General features: G+C 47.5%; 1 protein-coding gene across 1 annotated transcript in view; it reads right to left on the bottom strand.

The window, feature by feature from the left end:
- Window positions 1–25261, bottom strand: part of ARHGAP29 (Rho GTPase activating protein 29) — a 98845-nt gene that overhangs the window by 32952 nt on the left and 40632 nt on the right. Inside the window, exon 3 of the mRNA XM_054979727.1 lies at window positions 10520–10663. Coding sequence (XP_054835702.1) covers window positions 10520–10663 — 144 coding nt within the window. The remainder of the gene's footprint in view (window positions 1–10519; window positions 10664–25261) is intronic.

Consider the following 25261-nt stretch of genomic DNA (forward strand, 5'->3'; position numbering starts at 1 on the left):
TAGTTGGCTCAAGGTTGACTCAGCCTTCCAAGGTCGGTAAAATGAATACCCAGTTTCCTGGGGGTAAAGTGTAGATGACTGGGGAAGGCAATGGCAAACCACTCTGTAAAACGTCTGCCAAGAAAATGTCATGTTGTGACATCCCCCATGGGTCAGTAATGACTCGGTGCTTACACAGGGGACTCTACCTTTACCTCTCCCTATATATGTCACCATGCTTTCAAAGAGAAACTTTCACTCGTCTTGCAGAGGATGGGTAAAATTAGAGCTCAGTGCCCACTTCCTCCCATACGCCATCTGAAGAAGGCAAAAGGGAAAAACACATGTGGAGATGCCACTTCAGTCAGAGCATCAGATAGCTGGGATGAAGTATATTTGATGGGAAACTTTGCCGATGGTCCTTCGCTGAGGGTTCTTGTGTATTTAGATATTGGCCTGGCAAAACTAGTTACAGTTTTTACAACCGCTAAGGAATCCTTACTTCTTCTCCCAGAACTCAAGTATCCACTTGTTTTGTCATAAAATAAGCTCCCCTTTAGTCTTCGAAATGTTTTGCAGAACATCTTAGCAATCAAGTCAATTACTTTTTAAACTAATCTAACAAAAATTTAACTCAAGACAAGCAGTATTATAAAAAAATCTGAAATATACCAAAAAAGACAGTATATGGAAGAAGAAGTTCCTAACATTAAGAATAGGAAACTTGTCAGAATAAGTTGGTTCCCACAAGATCACATAATTTACAACATTATTTGTGTAAAGAATTAAGGCTTCCTGCCAGGTGTCTAAACATAAATAGATAACCAAAAGCAATGAATATTGTAAACCGGATATTCTACAGACTTCCTTTGTGAAAGGAAAAGTTTTTCCTAGTAAATTAATACAACCTATATTCTGGATATTAAAAAAATTACACACTAATAAGCTGGAAAGTAGACTTTCAGTCTTTTACAGCAAGGTCTTCTTCAAATAAGCAATCCTTTATTGAACTGACCAATTTTCAAAAAGTAGACTAAAGCCATTGCAAAGTTATCAGACATGCCAGGTACCATAAACAATTTTATCTGTTAAATTGAAATCTGTATGTATGAAAGCAAAACCACTTTTCTTGCGAAAGACAGTATTACATACCACAGTAAAATTGCCTAAGTAAATATGTGTGTGTGTTTATAAGGTTAATTTTATATTCAAAAGTTTACAATTAAATGTGAATATGAAAAATAAATTTTAAGAGAGAAAAGTAGAGCAAAAAAAAAAAAGGAAAGCCACAGGCATACTTATAAAAGTCAAACTACACAAGCATTTTCTTCCTCAAAAAAAGCTACCTGTACAATCACAAATGCACTTGAATGTTCAAGGAGTATTTGCATTCCTTATACAATCAACAGTTTTGTAACCTCAGATTAGTTAATTCCAACAGAAAGTATGCCGAAGCATTATGCTCTTAATTTGATACAAGTAACAAGTTGTTTCACTTCCAAATGAAGTAGAAATTGTGTAAATTTCTTATATGTATAGACACATGTGTGTATCTACATAAAATGTAAGATAAACGATTCCTACCTTATTTCCAAAACACTTCTACCCAAAGATTCCAAAAGCCTTCACTGACACAACTGTTATTACTTTACCTCAGCTTCGAACACAGTTTTTTCCCCAGGACATCCTGACTGCACACAATAGCACTGACAACAATGACTGTTAGTACTATTTCCATGTCTGGAAATGGCAACTATCTATACAGCTACCCTTGAATGAGCACGCAACTTGATTGAAATGGGAAGGATTTATGTAAACACTGCAGCAAGCCACCATAATTTAAAACACAGTCTATGAACTCACAGAAATCAGCACATCAGCTGCAAAGGACATTTGTCAAACATCCATAACTTGAGCTGTTAGGGGCGAAACTACATGTTCGGGTTTTAAAAGCATTGGGTCTCGGTTACTTGCAGCCTTACACAGCAACTGTGGGGAATGGCTTTTTTAAAAATAAAAGAGTTCAAATGGAGGAGAGGCAAATGTAAAATGCTTTGGGTGGGCTCAGAAGAACACCACTGAATGGGGGTGCTTCTCCCCTCCCCAAGCCCTTCTCCCACACCAAAACAGGACTGGGAGAGTTACTTCCCCATTTTTGCTCCTCCAGGTAGAATATTCTGTGCACACAGAGCAGCAAATACAGGGACTCCCCCCCCCCCCACAGCACAGTTTTGGTGCAAAAAAGGGCTTGGGGGAGGCAGAAGCCCTCCTTCCAGTACAGTGACATTCTGAGCCCACCCAAAATGGCTTATATTCTCCTCTTGTCTATTTTATCCTCACAATAACCCTGCGAGACAGGTTATGCTGAGAGAGAGTTACTGGCCCAAGGTCACCCAGCAAGCTTCCATGATGGAGCAAGGATTTGAATCTAGCAGGCTGCAACTGAAGTAAATAAATAAATAAAATGTGGGTTCTCTTACTTTTAAAAAGCCATTCCCCACAGCTGCTGTGTGACTGTGGGGGAACTTGAGCTTGATCTGAGGAACCCAAACCCAACTCTTTAAATATGTAGTTTGGCCCTACGCTTTGCAACTATAATTTTATTACTACTTGTTTGAAAAGCAAACACACTTTTACTTAGCTGGCATTTTGGAGGTTTCTTCACAGCTTCAAATTCTGTACTCCCAGACACCAAAGTACTTGCATTCCCCATAATTGCATACAGATTTTAAACCCATGCACACACTACAGGATGTTTTGGAGGGGGAATAAAGCATAGATATGAATAACGAAAGGGGTATACAAGGAGTGGCAGGGTTGTAGAATTACTAATTTTGAAATAAACCGCAAGCCTTGTATTGCTATTTCAGGCACCATGCCAAATTCTTGCTAAGTTTAGCTTCACAATTTGCTAGTCTTGGACTTTATACCAGATTGCTGAAATGTTTAAATCCCTTTGATATTATAAAATGAAGATCTCAGGAACTGAAGTTTAGTTCACCATCCCCAGCACAGCTCTCCCACCCCTTTCAAGCTTTACAGACACATAGGTAATCAAATGAGAATACACACACTTTCTTTGTACTTGTTTTATTTCCTCTAAGCTTATTACTTCAACAGAACATCTATTATTTGCTATCTTCAAGTATTTAAAATTCATCACTTGACTTCTATGTCTAATTACAAACAACAGTTTTAGGAGTACAAGTTTTTTAAACAAAAATTCATATTTTGTGTGTATTTTTTTTTAATGAAGACTGATCAAAATTTCACAACGCTGTGCAAGCTTTCAAGTTCTCTGGAACACCTTACCAGGACGGATGTTAAAGTCTGCAGACAATCCCCAAACATTCATCCCCAAACATGCTCCTCTAGATAAGTTTCTATCACTTACTTCGGAACAAATCACTTTAATAGTACTAGATCCAGGGAATGTGCTGAAGTCCAGTAACTGTTGCTTTGATTAAACTTAAAAAATAGCATTTCAGCACATCAGTATATCCAATTCTCAATATGGCCCATCTGCAGATACTTAAATCAGCAGATCAGGGCCATGTAGAGAGAAAATAGTGTTTCACTTACCTGTAACTGTTGTTCGTCGAGTGTTCTCTGTGCACACACACATTGGGACTGCGCCTGCGCAGGCCTGCTCCAGAGACAGATTTTTCAAGCTCTAGAGCTCCTGAGGGGGCGAGTCTGCTCATCCACATATGCGTGGGATTTCCCGCCCAATTGCGTTGAGACTTGGATCGCCCCCTCGTCCCTCAGTTCTCCTAAGCCGCCTGAGGACGATCCAATTAAATCAACAAGAGACCCCTGCTAACATGCTCACCTCTCTCATCCTCTGTATGTTTCATTTGTTTTTGTCCTCACAGTGGGGAAGGAGGGAGGGAATGTGTGTGTGCACAGAGAACACTCGACGAACAACAGTTACAGGTAAGTGAAACACTGTTTTCGTCGTCGTGTTTCTGTGCAGCCCCACAATGAGAGTATAGCAAGCTACTCACCAATGGGGGCGGGTGTGAGGAGAATCACGAGAATAATTATTGTAGTACTGCTGTCCCCACAGACGCCTCTGCTCTGGAATTTGTGTCAACTGCATAATGCTTGACGAAGGTGTCATCAGACGACCACGTAGCTGCCTGGCAGATGTCACAGAGGGACGTGCCACATAGAAAGGCTGCAGAGGATGACTGAGCTCTCGTCGAATGTGCTCTTACTGTTTTCGGACAGGGAAGTCCTGCTTGGAGATAACAGCGTTTAATAGCTGCCACTATCCACCTAGAGATGGATTGATTGGAAGCTGGACAACCTTTACGCATATCAGCGTAACAGACAAAGAGTGATCTTGCATGTCTGAATGCCCTTGTCCTGTTTAGATAATATAATAAAGCCCGTTTCACATCTAGGGTGAGTAGTGTCCTTTCTGATTCAGTGGTTGGATTTGGGAAGAACATCGGTAGGGACAAGCGTTGGCCTAAGTGGAATTTAGAGACCACTTTTGGAAGGAAAAGGAGACTTGGATGGAGAACCACCTTTTGTGCAAAGAATTGTAGGAAAGGTGGGTCAATCCGTAGGGCACCCAACTCCCCAACTCTCCTGAGGGAGGTGATGGCCACCAAAAATGCAACCATTCAGGACAACAAGGCAAGTGTGCACTGGGATAAAGGTTCAAATGGGGGCAACATAACTTGGGCTAGCACCAAGGATGGACTCCATTGGGGAACAGGGGTGGGCCGTGGTGGGAATATGCGTACGACTCCCTTCAGGAACTGCTTAGCAGCCCAATGCGAAAACAAAGTCTTTCCATCCACCTGCTCGTGGAAGGCAGAGATTGCTGCAAGGTGAACTTTGATAGAGGCTGCTGACAGCCCCCTATGCAATAAGAATAGAAGGTAATCAAAGACCAATGAGATAGGACAGGAGAATGGGGACTGGTTCTTCCCTGTCGCCCAGTTGGAAAATTTGTTCCACTTAATCTCATATGACACCCTGGTGGAAGGTTTCCTAGCATTTAGGAGGATCTGTGTCACCTCACTCGAAAAGAAATGTGTTAAGGGTTCAGAAGCCAAGACGACAGGTTGAGAGCGGCTGGGTTGTGCTGCAGCATCTTGCCCCTGGAAAGTAAGTCCGGGACAGTTGGAAGAGGGTGGGAGTGATCCCTGGCCATACTCCGGAGGAGTGGAAACCAGTCCCTGCGTGGCCAACATGGTGCAATAAGGATGCAATACATGTAGTAATGTTTGATCCTGCAGAGAACCTGGGGTAAAAGGGGGATTGGTGGGAAAGCAGAAAAGAGTCCCCTGTACCATGGGATTTGGAATGTGTCCCCAATCGACCCCGGGTCTGCGCCCGCTTGGGAACAGAAACGTCTGGCCTTGGCATTGACTGAAGTGGCGAAGAGGTCGATGTTGACCGGGTTGAACCTTCTGATAAACCAGTTTTGAAGGGGCTTCATAAAGAGGCGCGCAAAAGGGACAACTGCTGTTGCAGCGGCCATAAGACCTAATAGCTTTTGGATTGACCTGTCAGGCTGGAACCGCTTGGTTAGGAAGCAGCCCACCATGGAGCAAAGGGCAGTTATTCTAGCCCTGGGAAGGAAAGCTCTGCCCGCCCTAGCATCCAGAACAGCCCTGATAAATTGAACCGTCTGTGCGGGCTGTAATGAAGACTTCTTCCAATTGATCAGAAGCCCCAACCTCGATAGGGTAAGCACTGTGATCTGAATGTCCTCTGAAAGCTGCTCTCTGGAATGTGCCGCAAGCAACCAATCATCTAGATACGGGTAAACATTACAATTCTTGGACCTGAGAAAAGCTACCACCACAGAAAAGCTACACGTAGAGCCGAGGGGAGCCCGAAGGGTAAGGCAGTGTATTGGAAAATTTCCCCCGCATAGGTGAAACGCAGGTACCGTCTGTGGCTCTGATGTATGGCTATGTGGAAGGAGACATCTTTCAGGTCCAAGACAGCAAACCAGGAATCAACTATGAGATATTGAATAACACCGGATAGAGTTAGCATACGAAACTTCTCATCTATCATAAAGGTATTCAGCTTACACAGGTCAAGGATTGGTCTCACTCCACCATCCTTTTTATCAACTGTAAAATAACTCGAATAAAATCCCAAACTGGGGTGGTCTGAGGGCACTTGCTGAATGGTCCACTTATCGAGCAGCTCTGAAATGGCTGCCTGCAATAACTGGGATGGGGCTGTAAAATGTCTCCCAACAGGGGGGAGAGGGGGTTTCTGAACAAAACGTAAACGGTACCCATAATTAACAATGACTAACACCCAAGAATCGTTCGTGATCCGCTCCCATTCGGAAGCGAAAGGAGTCAGCCAATCCAAAAAGAACCCTTGCTGGGTTAAGGGAAAGTCACTCAGTCAGAAAACTGATTTTTGGTTTTGACTCTGTTCCAGAGACTAAGGCTGATTTTGTTTGGATCTCGGCCTGTTGGACCTCCGCCCCGAGCCACGCTAATACGAGTTGAAACCCCTCTGACTTGAATAGGGGTGATAGTGTTGGTAGGGATACCTCGAGCCTCTCTGATATTATGGCTGCCTTCCCTGGCTCCAGTATCTGTGCTGCTGCTGGTTGTGCTGCTGAGGGGCGATGACCCCCAACGATCTTGCAGTTTAGCGGTTAGTTTTCATCTGATTGAGGGACTCGTCTGTCTTTACAGAAAAAAGGGATGAACCCTCGAAGAGAAAGTCCTCTACCTTGCTGCACTTGTCCAGGGGCAAGGCAGTAGAGCGCAACCAAGAGTATCTGCACAGTACTATAGCAGACGCCATGGCTCTGGCTGCAGTGTCCGCTTCATGTTTTGCAGCTGACATTTGTTGTTTGGCCAAGCAGACAGCTTCACCCTGTATCACCCTGACGAGGGCTTTCTTATCCTCAGGGAGGGGAGCAACCAAGGTGGTCAGTCTTTCCCAGAGAAAGAGATTATATGATCCCATAATTGCCTGGTAGTCAGAAATTCTGAAGTTCAAGGCTGCCGAGGAATACACCTTTCTTCCTAGGGAGTCAAGTTTTCTCCCCTCCCTGGCAGCTGGCGATGAATGGGAGCCTTATCTATTCTTTGGCTGCACCTCCTCTGTGATCAAGGAGGATGGCTTGGGGTAGTTAAAGAGGAACTCACAATCCTGCTGTTACAGTTTATAGTACCCCTCCAACTTGCGCGATGTGGCGGGGATGGAGGCTGGTCTCTCCCAAACACCGTGGGCTATATCTAGCAGGTCCTCTACCACTGGGAAAGCCACTGAGGGGGAAGTCTCCGAGTGGAGTGCCTGGAGGACCTTACTCTTAGGTTTCGAGGTTGAGGACAAGACATCGAGGTCCAGGGCCTTAGCCATCCTGAGCATCTGCTCCGAAAAAAGTCAGAAGTCCTCAGAGGGTGAGGAGGACGGTGGTTCTCCCACAGCCTCATCTGGGGAAGGATCTGATGCCAGTTCTGATCCTCTGTCGGAAAATGCGATGGATTCGATTTCCTCCTCAGAGTCCAAGTGCGACTCAGGGTGCGGAGAAAGATGGTGCGACGAGGTCAAAGGCACTACGGAAGGAGGCCTATTGGTCGTAGCAGCAAAGGCAGCAGGATGCAAAAGTGGTGCTGATTGAAGCCACACCAACAGCTCGTGCCAGTTCTGTGTTGGGGCTTCATATGGCCATGGTGAAACCGACAGGCTCGGAGCGTGTGGCATAGCAGCTGTCCAGGAAACTGGAGTGAAAAGCTGGGCTGCCGGGGGTGCTTGTGTATTGGGCACAGCCTGTGCCGGTGGGGGCAGCATAGCCGAGGAGCTTGGAACCGGCTGTGAGAGGTTCGGTTCCAGGAGCATGGCAAGATGCCAGCCCTCCTCCTCCTCCCCAAAGAGTTCATCCTGCTCTTGGTGGGGTTCGGGTGTATGTAGCAGAGAAGGGGTAGGCGGCAGTTGTAAAATCTCCTTCTCAATAACGAGAGAGGTAGCCGAGGAGGAAGCAGAACGATGCTTCTCTCTGTGAGAAGAGGTAGAGGAAGACTGCTTAGTCTTCATCTTAGCTTTCTTTGGGGCTAGTTCCGAAGCTGTGCACTCCGATTGTGCCGGAGTTGGGGAAGGTCGCTTCGCTGAACTGGAGAGTGTTATCGGATCCAGCTCGGTTCCTTGCGACCTCAGAGTCAAAGAAGGCAAAGGAACCGGCGATTTCCTCAGCGTATCTTGGGGTTCCAAGCCTGGCTTAGGGGCATCGGAACCAAATGTTGGATCGGGCTTAGCGGATGACTCTGCTGCTGGCCTGTTGGATCCCGACAAGACCATCTTCCACAAGGCCCCCTTTAAACGATGGGCATGTTCATTGTGCGCCTTGGGCATAAAACGCTGGCAGTGTCGGCAAGCTGGGACGCTATGGGTCTCGCCCAAACAAAGCAAGCATAGGTCATGTTCATCTGTGTGTGGCATTCTCGTGCAGCACTGGGTGCACTTCTTAAATAATGGTTTCAGGGGCACTGCCGCCATGATAGCGTGTGGAAAAAAACTCACCGAAAGTCGAACACACTAACTCTATACACACACTAATAACTAACTAAGAAACTATTAATAACTACTACAACTACGAACTAATCACTAACTATTCTAATATCCAATAACGCCGAAGATAAGGAAGGAAGTCAGGAGCTGGCTAGCAAACAACCTCTCTCTCACGAGGCGAAAAAGGAACTGAGGGACGAGGGGGCGATCCGTGTCTCAACGCAATTGGGCAGAAAATCCCGAGCACGCGTGGACGAGCAGACTTGCCCCCTCAGAAGCTCTAGAGCTAGAAAAATTTCTCTTCGGAGCAGGCCTGCGCAGGCGCAGTCCCAATGTGTGTCTGCACAGAAATACGACGACGAACAGGTAGTTTTACAACCTCTCTCCCCAAGGTCTGCATAAAAATCTGAACAGTTTTAGAAAAATAGGGGTTTAAATCCCCCTCAAAAGAGCATTATCTACACCGATGCAACAATATACCCCCAACAGCTGTGGTGGGTGTGTGGGAGATGGAGGGGGTGGAGGAGCTGCCACCCCCAGAGGTGGTGACAGTGATGCAAGGGGTGGTGGAGAGTGGGAGTCACCACTTTCCCCTCGTCGGCAGCCAAGGTGGTGATGATAAAGGAAAGTAGCAGGTATCCCAGCCAGCCCCGCTGTCTCCCTCAGAGAAAGCGAAGGACAAACAGGAACCTCTACCCTTTACCCCCTCTGGAGCTGCCTCCCCCCACAAGAGCCAGCACTGCAGGAGGATGAGCTGGCAGGCAAGGACAGGATTCTCCCCTCCCCTCTCTGAATCTTCCAGGTTCCTCACTTGTGTTTAGTAATGGTGAAACTAGATCACAATCAGGAAGAAGTTGCCAACTGTTGAGAAATACCATCTGTTGATAATACTAGTTTCGGAACATAGTTTTCACATTTTTGGATTCTTTTTTCCCACCTAGAACTTTATGTAATACAGCTCTTCCTCCAAAAATGCTGATAAACTTTGAACATCTAACTACAAACTAGTTCAACAGCATACATATAAGTTACCAGTATATCAACCAAATCAAGCACAGCTAAATTTCTGCTAAACACAAATAGCTTTTTTAAAACCCCTCTAAATACAAATTTTCCTTACTAAGATGTATTACTTATGAAAGTGATTTAGAACTACTATAGTTAAACATCAAACTCAAGACTCAATTCCCAATTTCTAATAAAAGTATAATACTAGTCACATGAAAGGACTGTTGCATTTTCTTCTGAAAATATACATGGAGCAGCTTGACTAGGAATGCATTTCAGGAAGATGTATGCCTGGTTTGTCAGACTTGGGGTATTCATCATAGACTATTCACTCCACAGGTGAAACTGTGGTACAAATAGTTTATCTTCACGTATAAAACCAGCTGTGTGGCCAAGATTGCATTAATAGCATTAAGTGTATGTGCATGATCATTTGCAGGAACATTTATAATACAAATTTGCATGCCAGTAATTGTGATACCAATGATACAATAAAAATATCATGAGATTAGTAAACATGAAACTCATTAACTCAATGTTCATTTATCACTGCATGTAACAGTGTTAAATCATGCATGCAGGTTGTGCAAAGCTGTGAAATAGGCTACAAACAATCTAAATATATTCAGAAATGCATTAATGGCAAGAGAATACACAAAATGTTTCTTGCCTAGGTCACTCTGTGGTCTAGGGATCACTTAGGGAAAATGCTATATAAAAGCATTATTACTACAAACATCGGTTGAGAATTATCAGAGGAGGAAAAGAATGTTCACATGGCCTCTTGATAAATTCTACAGTAGTATTTATTTGGCTTAATATGCAGTTACACTGGAGAACATATTACCAGTATCAATAAAAATGCTTTTACACAATAACATTCATTACGGTTATTTCTATGTAGAAGAATATAGAAGCAGTGCCAGCTACAGGACAAGCTGTTCATATTATTTAGTGTTGCAACATGAAGCAATTTGACCGCTTACAATTCATATTCAGTAGCACAGAGCTCCCATTTCCTTACCTTTTACTTTTGCAATGACTGTTCCAGCAGCACTGAGAATGTCAACTGAGTTGAGACTCTGGTGTTTGCTAATTACTGCCTTTAGGACTCGCAGCAGCTCACCCAAACGTTCATGAACAACATGATGAAGACAATCTTGATTTTCTGAAAAAAATATGTAAAATAGTTAGTAGCTACTAGATCATGAATAAATTATTGACTGAGAAAAGAAAAAGAGTAAGACTATTAAGAACAGATGAATGTATTTATGAAGGGTGGCATTTAAAAAAACTCTAAATCCCATAGAAGACAAACTAAAAAAATAGTGATGGAATCATTTATTACTATAGGACTTCAGTGAACATGCAGTTAATTCTCTTTGATTTGCATCCATAGTCACAAAACAAAAGCATTTAAAACAAAATGTGGCTTTAATCAGAAGCACTTCTAAAAGAGCTGTCAAAATCTCCAGGTTTATTTGCAAGGCTGTAAAATGCAAGTTATATGCACCCTATATGGAGGATCTATAAGGACGCATGCAGTTGCAATCTGGACCCTTTGTAATTTCTGGACCAGGCCCAAGGGGAGCCCTGCGTAGAGCGAGTTACAGTAATCCAGTCTGGAGGTGACCATTGCCTGGATTACTATCGTTAGGTCATGGGCTGTCAGGCAGGGGGCAAGCTGCCTGGCCCGCGACAGATGGAGAAAGGCAAATTTGGAAACCGCTGTGATCTGGGCCTCCATTGATAAAGAGGTACCCAAGATTATCTCCAGGCTCCTTGCTGTTGGAATGGGCGCAAGTGGCACCCCATTTCGTGTCGGGAGCTGGATTCCCAACCCCAATGGCCCACACCCTAAGTACAAGATCTTCGTCTTTGTGGGATTCAATTTCAGTCGACTCTGCTTTAACCATCCAGACACAGCTTCCATGGCTCTAGCTAAAGCATCAGGGCAGAGTTTGGCCAGCTGTCCATCAACAGATACAATTGGGTGTCATCTGCATACAACCCAGTCCAAAACTTCATACCAATTGGGCAAGGAAGCACATGTAGATGCTAAACAACATTGGGAAGAATATCACTCCTTGAGGGATGCTACACAACAACAAGTGCAAGATTCTGCCTGGTAGATCTCAATGACTTCACTGCATGCGTCCAGAACTGCATGAGTTAAAAATTTTATTCATAATCTACTAGTTCAACAATCCATTACAGGTTCATTGCCAGGAATGAAGTTCTGCGCCAAGCCCCAAGTCTATATTGAATTCTAAGTACAGCCCAGTTCCCATACCCCTTAGCTGCCAGCCTAGTCTAGGTTCCCACGTCCCATACCCCAACAGCTACGGTGTATATGTAAGCAAAAGCAAAGCAAAGCAACTAAGGATGAAAGCAAAGAGGATGTTTTAGAAAGTTCAAGAGTTTCAAGGTTATGTATCCATGACAACGGTTCTTCTTCTCAGGAGACAGGCAGATAAGCTCAGGAGGGGCCCCCTCCTCTGTAGGCTTTCACAGAACAGAGACAGAAGAGACAGCCACAGCTGTCTATAACATAAGAGCACAATGTCCATTAGAGTCCAGTCCTTGGCCCAGGCTCTTACCAAGCAGATCAGGGGGTTATCATGCCCTTGAAATATGGCAGGAGATGTCAAGACCCTGTCAACAAGTGGCGTGATGACAACTTCTCCTCCAGTGCCACCCTCTGTCCCCAACTATGGAGAAAGGAGACAGGCCACTGCAAGGCAGTTCCTCTTATCCCCACATCGGTGAGGCAGTGGGTCAACAGATCATAGTCGACTGTGTCAAACGCTGCTGAAAGATCCAATAGGACCAGCACTGCCGACCCACCTCAACCCAGATGCCTATGAAGATCATGTGAGGGTGACCAATACCAGCTCTGTCCCATGGTCTGAACGGAAGCCAGACTGAAATGGGTCCAGGATAGAGGGATCCTTCAGGAAAGCCTGCAGCTGTTCCACCATTGCCTACTCAACCACTTTGCCTAGGAACAGGAGGTTCAAGACTGGGCAGTAACTGGTCAGGTCAGTGGTGGTGGTGGAGAACGCTCTCAAGTCTAAACTGACTTATGGCAACCCCTGGTGGAGTTTTCAAGGCAAGAGATTAACAGAGGTGGTTTGCCATTGCCTGCCTCTGCAACCCTGGTCTTTGTTGGAGGTCTCCCATACTATTACTAACCAAAGCTGATCCTGCTTAACTTCTGAGATCTGATGAGATCAGGCTCACCTGGGCTATCCAGGTTAGGGGGTAAGGTCACTGAGTTAGTTTAAATACAAGGCTCAGCAATGCACAAGAGTCAGAGTGGCCTTAGCGAAGTCACATTCTCATTCTAAACTATATCACAAGATTGTTGTGAGGATGTAAAATAGGTTGCTAAACTACAAGTGCTGATGTTTAAATGGTCAATTGTGTATTTACACTGATGGGCTTTAAACCTGTGCACAGTATCAATATATAAAAATTCTATAAATAGCTTTTAGGTGTGAAAATCCTTTCCACTCAGACATACTGCACATGCCCACGTGGGACAAACTGCAGCTTCCTCTCAGTTCCTTCTAAAATGTTAAGAGTTCACCAAGAGTTAACAGTTACATGTAAGCCTTTTGGATTCTTTTGAGCATCTCATAAGTCTTCATACTGAAGAGGCCCACCCCTGCAAAGAGCAAGTCTTAAATGTACTCTTTGGCCTTGAATTGCGAAGAGGTACTGCATCACTGCACATGTTCACAGATAGCAATAGCAGCAACTATAGTTTACACAAAGACATATTTCTATCTATTATCTTGTAAGCTGGAATGTCACATCTCTACAGATCAGCAGCCATTTATTTAACCTTTTCAGACAGATGATCAAGAATGTGGAAGATTTTCTCAAACAGGAAGTCCTAGTCAGGGCTCATTTGGAGCCGGAACACACAGGAACGGCGTTCCGGTAGATCTGAAAAGAGGTCACATGGGTTTTGGCCCCGCCCACGTGATTTCTTTTCCTCTGTGAGCAAGGCAAGTGGGGCTGGGCTTCAAAGGAACAGTAAGCTGCTTGGATTCATTCTGCTCTGCTCTTTTACTTTCATTTGTGACTGGGGGGCGGAGAGAAAATGAGTGAATGAGTGCAAGGCGAGTGGTGCCGAGCTCCAAAGGAACGCAAGCTGCTTGGATTCATTCTGCTCTGCTCCTTTACTTTCATTTGTGACTGGGGCGGCGGGAGGGAGGGAGGGAGAGAGAGAGGGGGGGGAGAGAGAGAGAGAGAGAGAGAGAGAGAGAGAAAATGAGTGAATGAGTGCAAGGCGAGTGGTACTGAGCTCCAAAGGAAAGCAAGCTGCTTGGATTCATTCTGCTCTGCTCCTTTACTTTCATTTGTGACTGGGGCGGGGGGGGGAGGGAGAGAGAGAGAGAAAATTAGTGAATGAGTGCAAGGCGAGTGGTGCTGGGCTCCAAAGGAAAGCAAGCTGCTTGGATTCATTCTGCTCTGCTCCTTTACTTTCATTTGTGACTGGGGCGGGGGGGGGGGGGAGAGAGAGAAAATGAGTGAACGAGTGCAAGGCGAGTGGTGCCGAGCCTCAAAGGTCCTGACACTTGGGTAGCTCCTCCTCCTCCTCTTGCGCAGGGTTGGTTGGAACTCGCGATCCTAGAGGGGGAGGGGCTGCCTAGACTCGACAGTTCTTCTCCAAGCCCTCAATGCCCCTTGGAAGTACCATCCAAACGCAGTAAAGCCTGTTTCATAGTACTAGAAAGACTGACATGAACTTTAAACAAGTTAACATTCCCCCTGAACATAACTGAAACAGGGATTTTTTATTTTATTTTTTAACATATAACAGGGTGGGTTTTATGGACTGCCCCACTCCCGGACCACCGAGAAAGGAAGCTTCACGGTAAGTGAATAAAATCTTCCATTCTCCTGTGGTCCTGAAGTGGGGCAGTCCGTCCTGACACTTGGGATATACGTCTAGCAGTGTACCTTTGGGTGGGTATCTTAATGCTTATGTGTCTAGGACTTGTTGCAGAACCCTTCTTCCGAAGGCTGCTTCTGTAGAGGCCATTTGATCAATTCTATAATGCCTCGTGAAGGTATGCATGGACTTCCACGTTGCCACTCTACATATTTTCTCTAAGGAAGGAAATGCTCTATATGCCGCCGAGGTGGCTGTTCCCCTTAAAGAATGCGCCATAATTCCCTTTGGTGGCATCACCTTTCTGGCTCTATACACTAAACTGATACATTCCCTAATCCACCTACTTATTGTGGATGTTGTTACTTTCCCCCCTATAGAGCTCTTCCTAAAGGAAACAAACATATTCTCTACTTTGCGTAACTATGTAATAAGCAGGGCGTTACTGTGCAGCCAGGCCTATCGCAGAGTACAACACCCTCCCCCCTGTCACTAGGCAGCCTTAGGGGAACGTAGATCACCCTGGCAGGGTTACCCCTTCCCCCATCTTTCCCCTCAGGAGAAGGCCGCTTCACTCACCGCCTTTGGCGCCTTCAGGGAGACCGCTGCCGCTTGTGGGGGCCGTAAAATCCTCCTCACGCGGCTGCCGCTGTGTGCTGGCTGTCCTAGCGGCCTCAGCAGAAACCGGGTCCTAGATCTCTAGGTACATCGGCTCTGCCACTCGCTCTCTTGCCGCTCTGAGCGGTTAGGTCGGGGGGGGGGAGGAGGGACATGACCATCTTTTCCCCTACGAGCTATGCGCCAGACTTTTTTCTTTTTCTTTTAAGGATCGTTGCTCACAAAAAACGTTCCGTGTTCCTGCTGAGCAGGGCCGGAAAAAACTGTCGAGTCTAGGCAACCCCTCCCCCTCTAGGATCGCGAGTTCCAATCAACCCTGCGCAAGAGGAGGAGGAGGAGCTACCCAAGTGTCAGAACGGACTGCCCCACTCGGACTGCCCCACTCCAGGACCACAGGAAAAAATGAGTGAACGAGTGCAAGGCGAGTGGTGCTGAGCCTCAAAGGAATGCAAACTGCTTGGATTCATTCTGCTCTGCTCCATTACTTTCATTTGTGACTGGGGCAGGGGCGGGGAGAGAGAGAAAATAGTTAAATGAGAGCAAGGCGAGTGGTTCTGAGCTCCAAAGGAATGCAAGCTGCTTGGATTCATTCTGCTCTGCTCCTTTACTTTCATTTGTGACTCATGAGAGAGGCGGGGGGGGGGGAGAGTGCGTGAGTGAGTGAGTGAGTGAGTGAGTGAGTGAGTGAGAGAGAGAGAGAGAGAGAGAGAGAGAGAGAGAGAGAGAGAGAGAGAGAGAGAGAGAGAGAGAGAGAGAGAGAGAGAGAGAGAATGAACAAATGAGTGCAAGGTGAGTGGTGCTGGGCTCCAAAGGAACATAAGCTGCTTGGAATTCATGCTGCTTTATTTTCATTTTGACTTGTAAGAGAGAGAGAGTGTGTGGGTGCAAGCAGGGCTGGCTCTCCAGAGGAGGGTAAGCTGCTTTGAGTTCATTCTGCTTTAAGGAAATACCTGGAGGTTTTTTCAGAAAGGGGCCTGAGGGGTGGATGTTGCCTTCTGACACACTTCTGGTGATGTCAGGGGGTGTGGCATATGCTAATAAGTTATGCTAATGAGTTCCTGCAGTTCTTTTTCTAGGAAATGACCCCTGGTCCTAGTAATATGCCATATACACAAGGTAATTTTCCACCTTAAAAGACAGCAGCCAAAGTAAACTGTTCTCCCCATACACTCCAATTTCCATTCTCCTTTATCATTCGGGTCCAAATGGGAAATCTGCCTCCAAGTTCCCTGTGAGTCATCAACTACTACTCATCAACTACTACCAAGTTGGGTGGTGGGGGTTGATGTAGGTATTATCCAAGCATCTTTTGCTAACTTCAGGAAGGCTGGCAACAATGGGAGTGAGATAGGTGCTTACAACTCAGAGCTGATGAGCCCAAACACTGGGTCCAACTGCTGAAGACACTAAAAGGTGATTTGTAAACCCAGTGCAACTGCCACACAAATAATTTTTTAAAAGACCAGCCTAACATCTCTAATGGCTTAAGGCCAAAAATAACATCAGATGAAGAATCCAATGCTTTGCCAGTCAACAGTAACTTATGAGGAAGATTGGAGTGAGTGGGTGCCAAAGGATTCCAAAGAAGAACAAGATCAAGGGGAAAGCTGTTGTTCCACCGGCTGCATTAATGGCAAGGAGGAGGCCTTATTTGTGAGTATTTGGAAGATGGTTCCAGAACTGGAGATTACATTATCACAGGGGGTAACAGTACTGGAAGGACTTCAGCAGGAAAGGAAGTTGCTTTGGCAGGCTAAACAAAAATGGTGATGGGTGGGCCATCACCAAAAATGTGATGGCCCACCCATCAGGACTAGTACAAAGTCTCAGGTAACAAGGAGTATAACCAGTCCTAAAAACAGTGGTACAGTCTGTTGGATTCCCAAGTTAAATACCAGATCTCCAGGAGATACTGGCTAAATTGACTGTAATCCCCGAGGGGGTTCCAGCTTCAAGACTAAGAATGATATGACTGGGACCAAGAGCCAGGGGAGGAAGCTCTCAAAGACTCTTGGTATTGAGAGGAGGGTGGAAAACAATCCCAAAGAGATCAAGGTATAGGAGTCAACAGGATTGGATGCAGGTCTCAGAAGAGCCTTCAATTTGGCCTTCTGATACATAGAACAACAGTCACCAGGACTTAAGAATTCAGTCTAAAGGATTTGGAGCCAGAACAGGTGTTCTAGAGCTTCATATTGAGAAGGCTTGCAGAACTGAAGAGAAACCTCCAAGTAGAAGATTGTCTGGAATGGCTGGTTCCACCATAACTTCAGACACCATTAACACCTTCTAGCTTAGAGTAGCATCCAGACAATAGATTATTTAAATGAACCTACTTGGTGATTTTTTTACAATGGACAGGCATAAATTTTATGCTACTCACCCAGGCAGAGGAGGCAATGGTCATGGGTGAAACATGGTATTTAGGACCCTATGCAAATGAAATAGTGTTTACAAACAAAATGTTATTTATATCTGACGGCTTAAGCAAAGTTTGTCTGAATGCAACCACTGAATGTACAGAAGTTCTGCTTGAATTCGAGTGTGTACGACCTGCACTGGGTAGAATGCAATGAGACAATAACTCTGCTAAAACATGATTTTCTATAATGCAGCAATCTTTGGAAAACTAAGACCCATGAGTGTTGGAATAGGATCCGGGAGACTCAACTTTGAATCCCCACTCTGTAATGGAAGCTCACTGGGTGATTCTGGGCCAGTCACACACTATCAGCCCAACCTACCTCAGAGGGTTGTTGTGAGGATAAAATGGAGGAGAGAATGATGTAAGCTGCTTTGGGTCCCCATTGGGGAGAAAAGGTAGGGTATAAAGTAAATAAAATAAAATAGTAATAAATAAAATATGCATGCACCTGGTTCTCTTTGGATGCTCATCTGTGATTAAAGTAATCACACACTCCAACAAAATTCAATTCTCTCAGAGTTTCAACTTCAGGAAAGGTTTCCACTAATTCTGGTAAAGATGCTCTTTGGACACATGCATGAACAACTAGTCTAATGAACTTTAAATCACAAGCAATAGGGTTTTAAAATTTTAAACTGTGAAAAATCCCATTTTAACAACTTTAGCTATTTTATGTGAAACTAGTAATTATGTTCATTTAATGACTGCTGACAGTGAAATTCTGATCAGACATACATAGACTATATAGTTTACTGGTGTATCCCCATCTTGTCTGCTACCTACCACCAAGCAAAGCCTAATTACATCACTAGCTGGTAGGATGTGCATGGAGAAAAGACAGAAGAAGGAATGAGGAGGACATGCCCTAAGAAAGCATCTTCTATACTACCTAGAGTGACAAGATTTTTGTTGCTCTCCTAGTCCAGCTCTCTACTGAATAGGGATGTGCATGGGGGTAAAAATTCGGTTTTCTCGCTTCAGTTTACCCAAAGTGGGAAAATGATCCGTAAAACCCCAAAAGTCAAAGTGGCAAGTGGCTTCGGTATGCTCCGTAAATATTCGGAGCGTACCCAAGTGAGAGAGGAAAAGCTGTCTCCCAGCCCTCCTCCCACTTAGCCCCCCTGTCACCCCCACCCCCACACCACTTACTTGCCCAGGAGAAACACCAGCTGGGCAGTGCAGGAGGTCGGAGCTAGTGCCTCCACCGCCCACGCCACCTCCAAGGCAGCCAGCTGGGCAGCGGGGAAAGCTGCAGCTGCCACCTCTGCTGCCTCTTCTGCCATAGCAGCAGCCTGCAGAGCGGTGAGGAAGGCCGGAGCTGGAGCTGCTGCCACAGCCAGCTGGGCGGTGGGGAAGGCCAGAACTGGTGCTTCACTGCCTGCACCGCCTTTTTTGCTGCAGCAGCAGGCAGCTGGGTGGTAGGGAAGGCTGTAGTCGCCACCTCCACAGCGTCACAGTGATTGGCCAGATAAGTGAGGTGGTGGGAGGGAGCTCTTTAAAGTTTAAATGTAAAGGCCCCCAAAGCTTCCCAAAGTGATCTGAATCATTTCAAGAAGCTTAGATTCGGGGTTTCCAAATCGGGGCCAGCATGCTGTCTCCAATTTGGAACCCCTGAATCTTTACGAATTGGGTCTGATTTGGGCATTTATCCCGAATCGGATACCTGAAGTGCACACCCCTACTAACAACTATACCACACTGGCTCTCCACTGTGGCTCTAGTAAGTCATCAGCTAACAAGATCAGCCAGAGAGAAATAGATTCATATACACATGTACAGATTTGCGCTACTGAAAAGCACTGCCTTTTCTGAAGGCTGGCAACAAAGGCACCCTGTGCACTTTTTCAGGCACACCATTCCACAAAGTTACAGCCACAACAGAAAAGGCTTGAGATTTTACTGCACAAGCATAAACCAACTAGTAAAGAGGGGCAATGAACAAGGACTGCTACAAAAAGCACAACTGGTGCAAAGATTTATACACGGAGAGTTGTGAAGTCATGAAGAACCAGCATCATTGATTCCAGAAGCATATGAAGAACAAATGTAGCTGTTTTAAAACTGATACTACATGAACATAAGCAGCATACGACAATGAGAAGATGAGTAGCTGCTGAAGAAATTTCCATCTCTTGCAATGTCCTTTCATGGGCAGCCCCATGTAAAGCATAGAGTTATCTTGCCTAGAGGTTACAGAAGCATGGATCAACATAACCCAGGAAAGAAGATAATATTCAAACTAGTTATCAGCAGCAAAGGGCATTACCAGGAACAAATCCAATCTGCTTCTCTGGCAGTAAGGCTGGGTCCATCATCGCCGAATTCAGTTTCAGCCTCATTCCCCAGTCTGTTTCTGTCATCCACTATGAGGCACAGACAGGACAAGACAGGGTTAACATACCTGTAACTTATGTTCATCGAGTTCTTCTGTGCCGACACACATGGGTACTGCGCACGTGCAGGCCAGCCGCCGGAAGATTTTTTATCGCTTTCCCAGCTCCGAAGGGGCCGTTTGCCGCGCGCCTCAGCGACCGTTTCCCGCCCAAACGGTCACATGCTCCTCCAGCGGCCAACGGCCCCTTCCCTCAGTTCTCCCTTGCCGCCGCTCATCCAATACACAGAGCCATAACCCCGTTAAAGACTAGAGCCACAGCCCAGCCATAGTACAGCAATCTGCGTTGGAGTTCACAGCGGGGTAGGAGGGAGGGTTGTGTGTCGGCACAGAAGAACTCGATGAACATAAGTTACAGGTATGTTAACCCTGTCTTCATCTTCGTTCTTCTGTGCCTCCACACATGGGAGAGTACCAAGCTTCACACAATAAGGAAGGTGGGGTGAAATCCAACTCAATTTTATTATACAACAAGAAGGAAACAAGACAACATATATACACATACACATATGTGGCAAAAGAAAACATACCAACCCCACAACATCCAGCAAGTATAAATATATATTTATATATAATATACACCATATACAGCGCCTCCACCTCCCCATTGGAGCATATTAACCAGCATACTCCTAGGGAAACAAGGAATGGAGGACGGCCCTAGCAACAGCTACATCCTCATTGGCATTTACATCCACAGCGTAATGCCGTACAAAGGTATCGGCGGACGACCAAGTTGCAGCCCTGCAAATATTAGCTAAAGGTATACCCCTGAGCAGTGCCGAAGATGCCGCCTGGGACCGTGTGGAGTGAGCCCTGACACCCAAAGGACAGTCCACCTTAGCCGTGGCGTAGGCCTTCACAATGGCTGTCACAATCCAACGTGACACCGTCTGTGCAGACGCCCTGCGGCCCTTGTCCTTCGCCCCGAAACACACAAAAAGGTAGGGACTGTTCCGGAACACCCTTGTCCTCTCCAAATAAAAAGCCAAAGCCCTCCGCAGATCCAAACTGTGGAGGGCCTTTTCCCCCTTAGTAGAAGCTTCAGGGAAAAATACAGGCAGAGAAATCTCTTGTGAAAGGTGGAAGGTTGACACCACCTTGGGCAGGAACGAAAGACACGGTCGCAAGACCACCTTATTCGCATGAAAGCGAAGGAACGGGGGGTCTGCCCTAAGAGCAGCCAGTTCGCTGACCCGTCTGGCAGAAGTGATCGCCACGAGGAATGCCACCTTGTAGGAGAGCAAGTCCAGAGGGCACGTAGCCAAAGGCTCAAAAGGGGGCAACATCAACCTAGCCAGGACCAGGGAGAGAGACCACTGGGGCACAGGGGGTGACACAGGCGGGTAAAGATTGAGCATCCCCTTCAAAAACTGACGGGACTTCTGGTGAGAGAAAACCGTGCAGCCATCCACCCGATCATGGAACGCAGAGATGGCCGCAAGGTGCACCTTCAGAGATGCTACACTAAGGCCCTGGTCCTTCAGCTCGCAAAGATAATCCAAGACCATCCCCAAGGGGCTATCCAGAGGCGCCACCTTCCTAGAGGCGGCCCAAGCCTCAAACCTACTCCACTTCGCCTTGTAGGCACGCCGTGTGGAGGGCTTCCTAGCGTTCAGTAGGACCTTCTCGACTGGCTCAGAGAAGCCTAGGGACGGGGCCGAATCCGCCAAGCGGTCAGGTGTAGTTTCCTGGGCTCGTGGTGGAAGAGCTCCCCGTGTAGGAGGAGATCCCTCCGGGGCGGAAGGGCCACGTAAGTTCGGCCGGACATCTCCAGCAGCTTCGGGAACCAGAGCTGCCGTGGCCAGAACGGAGCCACTAAGATGCAGTCCGTGTTGTCCCTCTCCACCTTGCACAGCACTCTGGGTATGAGAGGGAAGGGCGGAAACATGTAATGTAGTCCCCGGGCCCAAGTAAATTGGAAGGCATCCCCAATAGAAAGGGGGTCGCTTCCTGCCCGAGAACAAAAAACCTCGGCCTTGGTGTTCGCTGATGTCGCAAACACGTCTATGCTCGGGCGACCCCATTTCCGAAAGATCGGCCCAACGTACTTTGCGTTGAGCCCCCACTCGTGATTCAGCATGTGTACCCTGCTGAGAGTGTCCGCCTGCACATTGTCCAACCCAGCTACATGAATGGCGCGAAGCGTCACCCCATTACTGATCGCCCATTCCCAAATGAGCGTGGCCTCCCTGCAGAGGATCATGGACACCGTGCCGCCCTGTTGGTTCAGGTAATACATAGCGGTAGTGTTGTCCGTCTGCACCAGCACCTGATGGTTCTGCAAGATTGCTGTGAACGACATAAGTGCAAAACGAACAGCCCTCAGTTCAAGCACATTAATATGGAGACCCTTTTCTCTCTCAGACCACACATCCTGAACACATAGCTCCCCACAGAAAGCCCCCCACCCCTGCAGAGAGGCGTCCGTGGTTACGGAGAACTCGGGATGATGGAAACCAAATGGGGTCCCTTTAAACAAATTAATATCTGACAACCACCAGTCAAGAGAGGATATAACGGCTCTGGGAACAGAGAATTTAGCAGTCGGAGGATGCTGTAAAGCATTGTATCTCCTCACAAACCAATTCTGAAGCGGGCGCATCCGCAGCCGCGCAAAAGGGACCACCGGGGTGGCAGCAGCCATATGCCCTAGCAAGCATTGAATCATGCGCACTGGCTGATAACGATTCCGTTTAAACAGGGTTACCAGTCTCTTCAAGGAACGTGCCCGCTCCGGAGGCAATAAAGCCTTGGCCTCCAATGAGTCGAACACTGCCCCAATATAAGGCACAACACGGCTAGGTGTCAGCTTAGATTTTTCAAAATTAACCAGGAGGCCCAAGCGTTCGCAAGTGTCTAGCACCAATGCCACATCTTGCAGCAGCTTAACCTCCGAGTCCGCTGTTATAAGCCAATCATCGAGATAGGGGTAGATGGTACAGCCCCGCTCTCGAAGAAAGGAAACCACAGGAGCCACGCACTTAGTAAACACACGTGGGGCTGTGGAAAGGCCGAAGGGGAGAACCTTGTAACGGAATACCCGCTGCTTGTAAACGAAGCACAGAAATCTCCTGTGCTCCTCCAAGATCCCCACGTGGAAATACGCGTCCTTTAAATCCAGGACAGCGAACCAATCCCCCTTCTTCAACAGGGCAATTACAGCAGGCAGTGTGATCATCCTAAATTTGGTGACCCTTAGAAAGGCATTTAGGCCCCTAAGATCCAAAATGGGACGTAGACCCCCATCCTTCTTAGGGACCAGGAAGAACCGGGAAAAGAAACCCTTCTCAGACTCCACAAATGGCACCTCTTCCACAGCACCCTTAGCCAAGAGGGACCTAATTTCATCCTCCAGCTCAATCAAGGTATTATTCACCGCTCTCAGCGGTGAAGTACACATCGGCAGTTCAGTGAATTCCAGCCCGTACCCCTTATCAACAATCGTTAAGACCCATGAGTCAGATGTTATTGACTCCCATTCAGACAAAAAAGGACTGAGTCTGTCCGAAAAGTTCAGGGCTGCCGCAGGGCCGGGTCTTCAGAACTGCCTTCCAGCCCCTTGCGGATCTTTTTGCTGGGGTGGAGGTTGAGACGTGCGGGGCTTGAATGGCCTACGCCTCCTGCCCTGGTGTTGCGCTGGGGTATACTGGCGCTGAGAGGTAGGGTACTGCTGATAGTACGGACGGGGTTGATATCTGCTGCGGTACTGGTAGGGGTTATACCTCGACGAGTACCGAGGCTTGAACGTGGACCTGTCCGTCGGAGTGACCCCCAGGGAGCGTGCCGTCTGCCGGTCCTCCTTCTTCTTTTTAAGCGCCTCGTCGGTGGTGGTAGAGAAGAGGGAGTCACCCTCAAAGGGCAGACGTTCAATCTTGGCCTTCACCTCCTGCGGGAGGGCAGTCGACCGCAACCACGAGTGCCTCCTCAGAAGCACCGCTGACGCCATACCCCGAGCAGCCGTGTCAGCCGCATGACTCCCAGCATTCATCTGTTGTTTCGATAATCGTACTGCCTCCGTCTGCAGCAACGAAACCACCGCCTTCTTGTCAGCAGGGAGGTCAGTGACATAGTTCGCCAGCTTTTCCCATAAGTAGAGCTGATAGCCCGCCATAATCGTTTGATAGTTGGCTATCCGGAGGGCTAAAGCAGCGACTGAGTACTGACGTCTACCCAGCGCGTCCATCTTCTTTCCCTCCTTATCCGGTGGGACGGAGGAGGACCCCGACCTCTTGTGCTGAATCTCCTCGGCTATCAGGGATGACGGTGGAGGGTGCTTGATGAGAGACTGCCACGTCCCCTGTTTGATCTTATACATCTGTTCGATGCGTTTGGACGTGGCAGGCAGGTCAGATGGTGACTTCCAGACCTTGTCGATGATCTCCTCCAAGCCCTCCAACATAGGAAAACCTACTGTAGCCGGGTTCTCCCCATAGATTCTGCACAGCAACTTGTCCTTCGTCTTCGGGACCACGGAAGATACGTCAATCTCCAAGGCTTTGGACATGCGGGCCATTTGGTCTGCATAAATCCGCAGGTCCTCGAAGGGAGAGCTGGTGGTTGGGCCGACATTGTCATCCGGAGATGGCTCAGAGAACGACTCAGAGCGGTAGCCGGACCCCGCATCCTCGTCATCCTCATCAGACGCAAGAGCTGACACTTCGTCTCCTGGGAAGGGTGGGGGCAACCACTCACGACGGCTAGACGACGACGGCCCCGGATCCGATGACCTGAAGCCAGGTGGAGCCCCTTTCCACTGGCACCGATAGGCCTCTGGTAGACCTGTAGCCTGCTGGTGACGCACAGCCACGGACCGCTCGGATCCGACTCGCTCGGATCCGACACTCCCCTCCGACCAATACTGCTGGCTACGGGCAGACTGTGCAGGCGAAGGATCCCTGGTCGTCTCTCGAATCCGACGACGCGGAGCCGGGCTCGATTCCGGTGTTGGTGAACGCCGCCCACTCGACAGGACCACATAGGCCCCCGGATCCGGCACCTCTTCCTCAAGGAGGGGACGGTCAGGGGAGTCTAGGTGAGGTGATGGCGTAGGTGGAGACACCAGGACCACCTCCTCTGCAGGCCGGCGCCGAGGGGACCGAGAGCGATGCTTGGTCTTCTTAGCCTTCTTCTTCGGAACCGATTCGGAGGAAGCTTTCGGAACCGATGTCCTCTTGGTCGACGCCTTCCGTGCAGCCTCCGGTCCCGGGACTGCCGCAGGCCCTTCGATCGACGCCGGGGCTGACCGTATCGGATCCGACTCGCCCGGTTCCGGTCTCGGAGTCGACCTCCCCGGTTCCGACCTCACCGACGCCGACTTGTGCGGGGACTTCGCAGACCTCGCCACCGAGCTTGCCCTCGACGCCGGCTTGTCCGCCGGGCGGGATGTAGCCACCGATTTTGAAGAGGTTACAGAGCCCGCTCG

The sequence above is a fragment of the Eublepharis macularius genome, chromosome 5 (assembly GCF_028583425.1).
Source record: "Eublepharis macularius isolate TG4126 chromosome 5, MPM_Emac_v1.0, whole genome shotgun sequence".
NCBI classification, from domain to species: domain Eukaryota; kingdom Metazoa; phylum Chordata; class Lepidosauria; order Squamata; family Eublepharidae; genus Eublepharis; species Eublepharis macularius.